Source organism: Cajanus cajan, chromosome 7 (genome assembly GCF_000230855.2).
Source record: "Cajanus cajan strain Asha chromosome 7, NIPB_CcT2T_4, whole genome shotgun sequence".
Taxonomy (NCBI): domain Eukaryota; kingdom Viridiplantae; phylum Streptophyta; class Magnoliopsida; order Fabales; family Fabaceae; genus Cajanus; species Cajanus cajan.
Genome location: NC_138523.1, coordinates 11776580 through 11786423, shown reverse-complemented (window position 1 = coordinate 11786423; position 9844 = coordinate 11776580). Strand labels below are relative to the sequence as shown.

The 9844-nt window shown below is 33.7% G+C and overlaps 1 protein-coding gene across 2 annotated transcripts; it reads left to right on the top strand.

The window, feature by feature from the left end:
• Positions 1-1168: 1168 nt before the first annotated feature.
• On the top strand, positions 1169-9677 carry LOC109808229 (pyruvate kinase 1, cytosolic). Of its 2 annotated transcripts, XM_020371131.3 has the most exons (17): positions 1169-1340; positions 1458-1549; positions 1649-1745; positions 1846-1943; positions 2209-2364; positions 2804-2881; positions 3181-3312; positions 3434-3514; positions 3644-3715; positions 3833-3922; positions 4067-4211; positions 4898-4986; positions 7574-7669; positions 7843-7910; positions 8125-8224; positions 8753-8812; positions 9206-9677. In XM_020371131.3, the coding sequence occupies exons 2-17, from the start codon at positions 1481-1483 to the stop codon at positions 9356-9358; spliced, it is 1584 nt and encodes a 527-aa protein (XP_020226720.1). In that variant the 5' UTR covers positions 1169-1340; positions 1458-1480; the 3' UTR covers positions 9359-9677. The 2 variants fall into 2 exon arrangements, with proteins under 2 accessions (XP_020226720.1, XP_082917199.1); XM_083061073.1 differs by lacking the exon at positions 1169-1340 and having other exon boundaries at positions 1347-1549.
• Positions 9678-9844: the final 167 nt, after the last annotated feature.

Here is a 9844-nt window from a genome sequence, read left to right as displayed (position 1 = left end):
AATTCATAAATAATCTATATTTATTATAAAAGAAATACACATAAATAATCTATACTTATCATAAAAAAGATACACTTAAGTAATCATCACCTTTTTTGATTTTTACTTTTAACTAGACAATTTTACCCTTAATTCTTGAAATTATACTATATGATTACCTATTTTCAAATTTTAATTACTATTTTAATACATAAAAATAATTAATACAGAGAGGCACAAAATTTTTGTTTTTCCTACTAGTTATGATAAATAGAATTGAATTATATATATAAAATTAAAAAAATTCATAAAAACCCTCTTATTCAAGAAATTTTTTAAAAACATTATCATTTAAAATAGTCGAATTGATTATAAATTTTTGATAAATCTCACTATTTATTTAATAATTTTTTTTCTTCTAATTTTATGGTAAAAATTATATATATATATATATATATATATATTTTGTTGATAATTTTCAATAAAAGTACGTAACCACATATAATATTAGAAATAAAATATTAAAAAAAATATTGTCAACTTGATATCATTTGTTATGAGGAATCGGACCACCATGCGTTCCACGCCGCATTCCCTTGATCAACTAACTAATTCCACCACCCTGTCACGTGCCTTCCCATTAGGAACAGGGGAATCGTTGCCCCAAAACACCCCCATCACGTGCCTGACCAAGTTACCACTTGCCATTGCTTTCACCTAATTCTAAAGTCTAGATGAATTAATTATTTATATATTATCATAATAAAGTTTTTTTATATTAATAATTAGTTATATTTTTTAATTATACTATATTATTATTAAAAATAAATATATTTATAATAACATGACATAATTAAAAAATATAATTAATTATTAATATAAAATTTTTTACACTAAAAGTTGATTAATTGAATCTAAATTCTCTTCGCTACTATTCATTCCATCCCTTCTAGAAACTAAATTTCACGCCCCCACTTGCCCCTCGCAAAAACCAACAAACAAATAAACAACAACCTAAGACCGGAGTCGTCGTACTACTTTTCAGTTCCACAACAAGGGTCCATCACGAGAAAAGCACGGTTCACAAACGCGGTGGGACACATCGTGCCCCTCCCTTTTCGCCACGTGTTCTTATTCTCCAAACACTCCTTTCCCTTCTTTTACCACCACACACACACACAAACACACTGTAAAAAAAAAAACACAAAAAAGAAAAATTACCCAACACACCACACGAGGGAAGGGAGCGGTGGTAAACAACAACGTACCCGAAAGTTGAAAATCGAACGAACAAAAGAGTGTGAGACTGAGCAATATATTAAAGAGACATTAAAGCCGAAAAGCATATTCTTCTTCCGAAGGTATTATTGATTTCTATTTCTAGAATTTCTAGAACAGCGTTTTCGTTTGCTCCGCCGCCACCACTGTTCAATCATCGTTTTTCTGGTTTTCATTTCGATTTGTTCCGTTTGAAGCAGTATTCATCGATCCATCGCCAAACATGCCTTCTAGTCACTTGCTTCTCGAGGAACCCATTAGGATGGTCTCCATCCTCGAGCCATCCAAGCCTGTTAGTTTCTCTTTTCCCTTTCAATCTCTGGATCTGTTTTATTTTTGTATAAAGATGTCGTTTTTTTTTTTTAATTTATGTGTGTTTTTATTTTTTCAGAGTTTTTTCCCTGCAATGACAAAGATTGTTGGTACCCTGGGTCCTAAATCTAGATCCGTTGAAACTATTTCTGGTTGCCTCAAGGCTGGCATGTCGGGTGTGTCACCCTTTTTCTTCTTCAATTGTAAAGCTAGAGTTTTTTTTTTTGGGTGAAGGGTTATGTGATGTATTATTCTGATGTTTTTTTGGTTGTGTAGTGGCTCGTTTTGACTTTTCATGGCATGACCCTGAGTATCACCAGGAGACTTTGGAGAATTTGAAGGTTGCTGTCAAGAGTACTAAGAAGCTATGTGCTGTGAGTTTTCTTCCTTCTATGTTGCTTCTCGTGCTATATTCTGTTATCTTGGCACCGGAGAGTATAGGGTTCGTGAGGAAAATGACAAAAGGTGGCTGAAAGAGGGGCATGCCAGCTTAAAATTTTGTTTTTCGCATTTTGGAAGTTGGTTGCTTTGGTTGAAAGTAATAGAAATTGAAAGCACTGTCTTTGTATGTTTACTGTCTACTTTGGCTAGGTGTGATAGGTTTTATGTTGAGGATAGTTTGTTATTTGATTTTGACAGGTTATGCTGGACACGGTGGGTGCAGAGATGCAGGTTGTTAACAAAAGCGAGAAAGCAATCTCACTTGAGGCAAATGCTCAAGTTGTTCTAACTCCTGATCAGGGACAAGAAGCCTCTTCAGAAATATTGCCCATCAATTTTGATGGATTGGCAAAGGTTCGGTGATATTTTTGGCCGTGGCATCGTATGATGTGACTTTCTTGCATGTACATTGTTTCCATGGAATATTAACTCAACTATTTCTCCTGATTAACTATTTACACTGCTACTGCCTATGCAGTGCATGCTTGGAGTTAATTTGTCTTTCTCTTCTAAATTTCCTGGCTTGAATTAGCTATAAATTTTATCAATATGTACAATTTAAATCCTGCTTAGGTCTTAGTATCAATTACTCTTGATGTTTACTTGATTCCTACATGAAAATTTTCTCCTTGTGACATGAAATATCTTTGGATGTCTTTTATTTGAATTGTAATTTGTTGTTTGCATAATTTGTAAAATTCTTATAAGACATTGGCTCATTTCTATGCGTTTCAGACCAATATTTGACGTTAGTTTTTAACCTTAATGTTTATCTTTTTCTTATTGCTTATAGGCAGTGAAGAAGGGGGACACTATTTTTATTGGACAATACCTGTTCACAGGAAGTGAAACTACTTCTGTATGGCTAGAGGTAATATTATTGAACCAGAATGCAAAATTTATTCCAATACATCTCTTTTTATTATAATTTCAATGTTCTTCACAATCTTTTCAAATGATTTATATTGGTCCTTTCGTTTGGGTTGAGTTTGTATTCATTTATTTATTTTTAATGTGCTCAACCATTTGTTTTAGTCCATAATTTGAATACTTGTAATGGAAAATAAAATTTGCTGAATCGATATGCTCTAAATCTAAGTGTGGTCCAAGGCATAAAATGGAATATGCAACCTTCTGCATGCATGATTAGTTATGCCTGGTGTTGTGCAGGTATCTGAAGTCAATGGGGAAGATGTTGTTTGTATTATAAAGAACTCGGCTACATTGGCTGGGTCATTGTTCACTTTGCACGCCTCTCAAATTCATATCGATTTGCCTACTCTCACCGAGAAAGACAAGGAGGTAAGTTCTGCTTTTGATTATCATGTTGAATGATTCACCTTTCATTGCACATATAATGTTTGTCTGTTCCTAGAAAATGGGTTTCCTTAGTTTGGGATTTATTTTACTTTGTTTGTTTCAGGTTATAAGCACCTGGGGAGTTAAAAACAAAATTGATTTTCTGTCATTGTCCTATACTCGGCATGCTGAAGATGTTCGCCAGGTAATTTGAATTCCAAATCCTTTACTTTGATTTGTCATCTAAGACTAATTCATAAATGGTATTTAAATTTAATCTTCTATTGATGTTTCAGATGTTCTATTAACAAACCTTTTTATGTTTATAATGCAGGCTCGTGAATTCCTTTCAAAGTTGGGTGATATCAGCCAGACTCAAATATTTGCAAAGATTGAAAATGTTGAGGTTAGTTTGAATATCTTCTTAATGTACTGGGAGTCTGTGACGACTTCATTTTTGTGTAATTTATATTATTATTGGCTATACTAATTTGTTTGTATGTACACCTGTCTTGTATCTTAGGGATTGACCCATTTTGATGAGATTCTACAAGAAGCTGATGGTATTATCCTTTCCCGTGGGAATTTGGGTATTGATCTTCCACCAGAGAAGGTAAATTTCCTCGTAAAAATTAATTTTGTAGTTTGTAGTACTTGTTGTCTTGCGACTATCCCCATGAAGTGTGAATGCTGAATTGTTCTGTGACTGATCATTGCATATATATCATGGTCAATAATTTTCAATTTGCTTTTATAGGTGTTTTTATTTCAAAAATCTGCCCTTTACAAGTGTAATATGGCTGGGAAACCTGCTGTGCTTACACGTGTGGTGGATAGCATGACTGACAACTTGAGGCCAACTCGTGCTGAAGCTACTGATGTTGCGAATGCCGTTTTAGATGGTAAGTCTTTATATGATGCCACCTGTTAGTTTGGTAACTATTATTACTAAGCTGTCTGGTTGATACCAAGTTGCATGTTGTCCTGTGACATTTGATACATTATCATTACTCATCAAAGAAAGTTGGGAATAATTCTCTTTATTCATACTAGCAGGAAAAAGGCACTCCGTGCTTGCATTGTATTAAAAAAAAATGAGAAGTTACTCATAAAAAAGGTAGTTATTGAAAAATCAACAAAGAATAAAATGGTCCGTGTAAAAATGAAAATCAAAAGTAATTATTGAAATTGGTATCCCTTATATATTAGTATAGATTCATTAATTTCAAGTTCTTAAATTTGATTAAAAAATATTATTTCTAATTTTTTAAAATAAAAGGGTATAATGGTCAAAAAAAGTGGAGACCAAGGTGGTTACCAAAAAGTGTATCCCCTTTATATATTAGTATAGATTTTGATGATTTTAAATTACAATGATGTCATTTTTCCTCTATTAATGCTGGAAGCTGTCTTTTAATATTGGTTTACTCAATTGATTGGACCTTCTGTAGGTGATTTTATAAGGACCCCATCTCCATTGCCCTTTTCGAATGATTGTTTTTTCCTTTCTTTTATTAGTGTTTGTGAACTGTGTTTAAGTTAAAATGACTTGATGCATGTGTTTATCAAACTATTAATAAATATACAGGAAGTGATGCCATTCTTCTGGGTGCTGAGACTTTACGTGGGTTGTACCCTGTTGAGACTATTTCTACTGTTGGCAGAATTTGTTCAGAGGTAAGTTGATTTAATAGCTCATTATTTTTGTTGAATACATTAGATTTGTTCTGTTTTGTTGATCCCTGTTTCATGGTTTCTGACCAAAATATTCTCTTTTATGTTTGCAACTCTGCTCCCTAAATGAATCTGAAGTGGGTGTTCTATAGTTTCGAGGTTGATATCTTTCTTGTAAACTGATAGTGAACGGTGATCGACTCCTGACACTGTCAAAGGTGTATTCTGAGAAAAGGTTTTGGAGAAGTGGGGGATCTGAGTCCGTGGCAAGCATGGGAGTATGGGACATGTTGTGGCTTGAGCTGACTAATTGCCTAGGTGGCAGGGAGTGCTGATTGGGGAATGGAATTTGGTTAGGTCAGAGGGGCATATAGAAAATAGAGAGGAGTATTAGAATAGTGATGGAGAGATACTTTTGGGGAATTTGTGGGTTAACAAGAAATTGATGGAGTCTGTGGCCTTTGATAGCTGGTTCAACTTGCTGGCACCAAAGAAGATAATTCTTGGTGTCCAGTTTTTTTGAGATGGTGTGGGAAAAGGTAAGAGATGGAGAGGGATTAGGGGGAGGGTTCTTTGATGGAACGGTATTGAGAGGTGTAACATTGATGGGTGGAGGAGGGGGGTGGCGGTGGTGGAGAAGAAACTGCTGGGGGAGTTGATTCAGCCATGACAATAACGAAGAAGAGAGAAGGAAAAGAGGATCGAGAGCTCTGATACCATATTAGAATTGTGAGAGAGAAAGAGAGAGCGGAAGAGAGAAGATGAGAGAATGTTTCAATAAGCAAAATATGTTTTTCACTGCAGCACAATGAATACAGGATGGGTTTATATAGAGCCAATCTATGTTGGCCTATAATAAAGACAATAAATGTGACAGCAAGAAAAAGATAAGAAACGTAATCTACATTACTATATTACATATATAAGTAAGGAGTAAAACTATACTCCAATAAGGAGAATGTAAGGTTTACGGAAAATGTAAGGATGAATCAGTAAAGAGAATCAGTCGCTCCAATATCAGTACACTAGAGGAGATATAACTCAATTTGTTCCTTTGTTTCTCTTAATTTGAGTCCAGTTTGTTATCATTAATTAATACTCAGGATCTGTTTGGATAAACATCTCCAAAAGCATTTATAGGAGAAAAAAATAAGAAAGAAAATCAAACTAAGCTTCTCCATAAGTTCAAATTAATTTATGCATTAGTTAAAAGTACGATTTTTGGATAAGCTTAAATAAGAAAGCTTCTACAAATTAGCTTATCCATAAACTAATTTTAGTTTATGGAGAAACTTATTTCATTTTTCTTTCTTAGAAATGCTTTTGGGGAAGTTTATCCAAACAGATCTTTAATTTTACAATTGTTTGATTGGGAAAACTGAGTTAATATGTGCCATCATTGGTGTTACTAATATCTTGCTATTTTTTAATGTGTACTTGCCACTTCATGATCCATTATATCATAAGACTTGATATGAAACTACAGGATGGAGTGAATGATGTCAGTATTTGGTTAAGGAGCTACCACTTGATGTATTGGTTTCGGAAATCAATATATTAATGGATCAATTGAATATGATGTTGTCTGGGCTCTGGTTTCTACTGCTGGATCTAAAATTCAATGCTTCTGTACATACTTTATCCAATATAGAACAGCATGCAGTATTTTTTGCTTGAAGATACTGTCGTTTAAATTGCTATTTTCCAGAGCTCATTTAACTAGATTAAGATCTATGCTCTGAGTGACTGAAATTTGTTCTATCAGATAGGTTATTTTCTTTCATTTAGTAAATTTATTCATTTCCATGATAACAAGGAAAATGATACTTGAAGTTTTGTGTAAGTTGCCTAAAGTGAATTTATAGATTACTAGTCTAGATTCATTAGCATATTTAGCTATAGATATGACTGGTTAGTCAGTACCTAATTAGCTCAAGTACTCGGTGCACTTGTAGTATAAATAAGATGGACTCCTTGTACACAATACACACAATTTCTATCAAGCATTCTGTTTCAACAAGAATTGGTGTGTATTGTTAAAATCCAATCGTCTCTGGTTCTAATATGAATTTTATGTTGCTTTTGTATCTATCTTGAAATAAAACAGGATAAGTATGCTGTTCTCTTTTCTTCTGTTAGAGATTCCCAAGTATCATTAGTTAGCTGTAGTAGAGTATCAATAGTTAATTAGAACAGTTGGTTAGTGGGAGAGGGTGGAAGGACAGGGGTAAAGCTTAAATAGAAAGGGTAGAAGGGAGTAGCATTCTATTTTTATATCAATCAATCGAGAACTGAGCATTAGCGCTGTTATAGGTTAGGGAAACCACTTGGAGCAGATATCTTTCTACTTGTTCTGTGTTCATTTTCAATCAAGAAATGAAGTCATTTTCTTTTCTGTTTTCTGGATTCCTAACTTCCCTTTATTTTTTATTTTCATTCTTTGTTTAATTTTCTCTCTTATGGTGGTTCCTCTCTGGCATTTGCTTTGCAAATCATTTGTTGGGAATTCCCTTGAATCACATGAAATGTTCTATTTGAGATGTCTCAAAATGTTGGCTGAATTCTCTGCCTTCCATTCATGTCCTTGTAGGCTGAGAAAGTTTTCAATCAAGACCTTTATTTTAAGAGAACAGTCAAGTATGTTGGAGAACCCATGACCCACTTGGAATCTATTGCATCCTCTGCGGTATTTTTCTCTTATTTTTTAATAGTATTTTCTTGTGCATGCTTTTCTTTATTTCTTTTATATATATAGAGAGAGACAAGTTTATGGCTATTGCTTTTGCTTTATGGGTGTGGTGGTTGATTCTTTTCATATTTTGAAAGCGGGCTTCTTACATGCTAATATTTACTTGTTAGGTACGAGCTGCAATTAAAGTGAAGGCTTCTATTATAATTTGTTTCACTTCATCAGGAAGGGCTGCAAGGTGCTTTCTCTATGAGTAATTAAATATCAAAGTTAATATATTTTAGTATATCGGAAAGATGAACCAGTCCCTCTCAAATTGGGTTCGACTTGGCTAACAAACACCATCCTTTAATTTAATTAATATCCATATCATTTTTTTTTTCTTTCCTTCATCTTTACTTCACTTATTTCCATAAGACTATTTGCTTAAAGAGGCCATATGTACCTGTCAGATTGATTGCAAAGTATAGACCAACAATGCCAGTTCTTTCTGTTGTGATCCCCCGACTTAAGACAAATCAGCTAAAGTGGAGCTTTAGTGGAGCTTTTGAGGTAGAATTTTAAATTTTGATTCAGCTGCTTATTTTCTATTAATCATCTGTGGCTGTTATTGATTCCCCTTTAGAGATTGGGCTGAATGTGTATGAAGACTTGGGTCCTAAAAAATGCTAATTGAAATGTGTTCTTTAAATGTTTATTTTTTTTCCTTTTATTTCTAAAGAAAGAACAATTTTTGGTATTTTTCAATTTCCAAGACCAACTGCCAACTTCATTCTTGGGAAGGCTTACTTTCATCTAATGCAATTAGTATACTGTAGTAAATATTTTGTAAATAATATTAATTATAATATAATATTATTTCACTGTTAATCATTCTCATCATATCGTAATTATTGTATTTGTATCCTTGTGTAAAGTAAATGTAGCCATGAATTACATTGATATTTGGAAGATGCTACTGTACTTTCTTGGATATGAACACATCTAATGATCAGAAAATTTTATTCACTGGGATGTATTGTGTTTACATTGGCTTACCTTGTTTACCAAACTTACGAAGAAATTTAACTTGTGACACAGGCAAGGCAATCACTTATCGTGAGAGGTCTCTTTCCTATGCTTGCTGATCCTCGACATCCTGTAAGTTTTTCTTATAGTAATTCTACTCGGTTATATTTGTTTCTTGAGTTGATATTGAGATTGTTTTTTCGGGAATGGAGGGGGTAGACATAAGATGCTGAATGAAGATCAAGGTTTATGTATCGACAGTGACAACTTAATGCATATTCTGGCTCTAGAGTGCCTTGTCCCTCTAGGTAGATGTGGGGGCAGGATTAGTTGGATCAAGTATGATTTATTTATTTTTAATTATGATCAGCCTAATGGCTAGTTCTTATGATACCACCTCTGGTAACATTGTTGGAACACGTACTCTTCGTTATGCATGACACTATGTTACTGATGCTTTAATGTTATGCATTACTTAATGATCCCAGGCTAACCATCTGTTGATCTCATACTCTATGCTTGCAGGCTGAATCAACAAGTGCAACAAATGAGTCTATTCTGAAGGTTGCCCTTGATCATGGAAAAGCATTGGGAGTTATAAAATCACATGACCGAGTAGTTGTTTGCCAGAAACTTGGTGATGCATCTGTGGTGAAGATTATTGAGCTTGAAGATTAAAGTGCATTCAGCCAACTACAGTTTTAGTGTTATTTATTTTACATGTTTCCATAGATTTTTTAAGATGCGGGTCATTCTACCACAAGTTGAGGTTATCTCTACTTTGATAAAACAAATTTTGATGCAAATTGTCAAACATAAAATCAAGGGAATGTGCCCTTGATGCCAATTTTTTGGGATTAGTATTCACAATAGAACAGAGATTGAAAATGTGATTATTGTATCCGTACCAAATTATTGATGGTAATAGCTTGTTATTACTTCAGACTAGTCATGAACAAGTATAATTTAATGATGAATGGAGTGTGGATTAAAATGACTTGAGGCATGCTTGAATTTTCTTCTTGTGTAGAACATGAATCCTCCTATCAATGTGCACGAGGATCAGGGAAATGCCTTATCTAAACACTATTATTTATGAAGTATCTAAGAGTCTTTATGATAAATTTTGTTCATAGTTTTAACTATTTGGAGGAAAGTTTAGTG

What these genes read in the sequence shown, in the direction of transcription:
- LOC109808229 (XM_020371131.3), top strand. Translation starts at nt 1,481, where the DNA reads ATGCCTTCTAGTCACTTGCTTCTCGAGGAACCCATTAGGATGGTCTCC. An exon ending in TCCTCGAGCCATCCAAGCCT is followed by an intron (nt 1,550 to 1,648) that starts GTTAGTTTCTCT and finishes TTATTTTTTCAG; the next exon opens with AGTTTTTTCCCTGCAATGAC. An exon ending in GTACTAAGAAGCTATGTGCT is followed by an intron (nt 1,944 to 2,208) that starts GTGAGTTTTCTT and finishes TGATTTTGACAG; the next exon opens with GTTATGCTGGACACGGTGGG.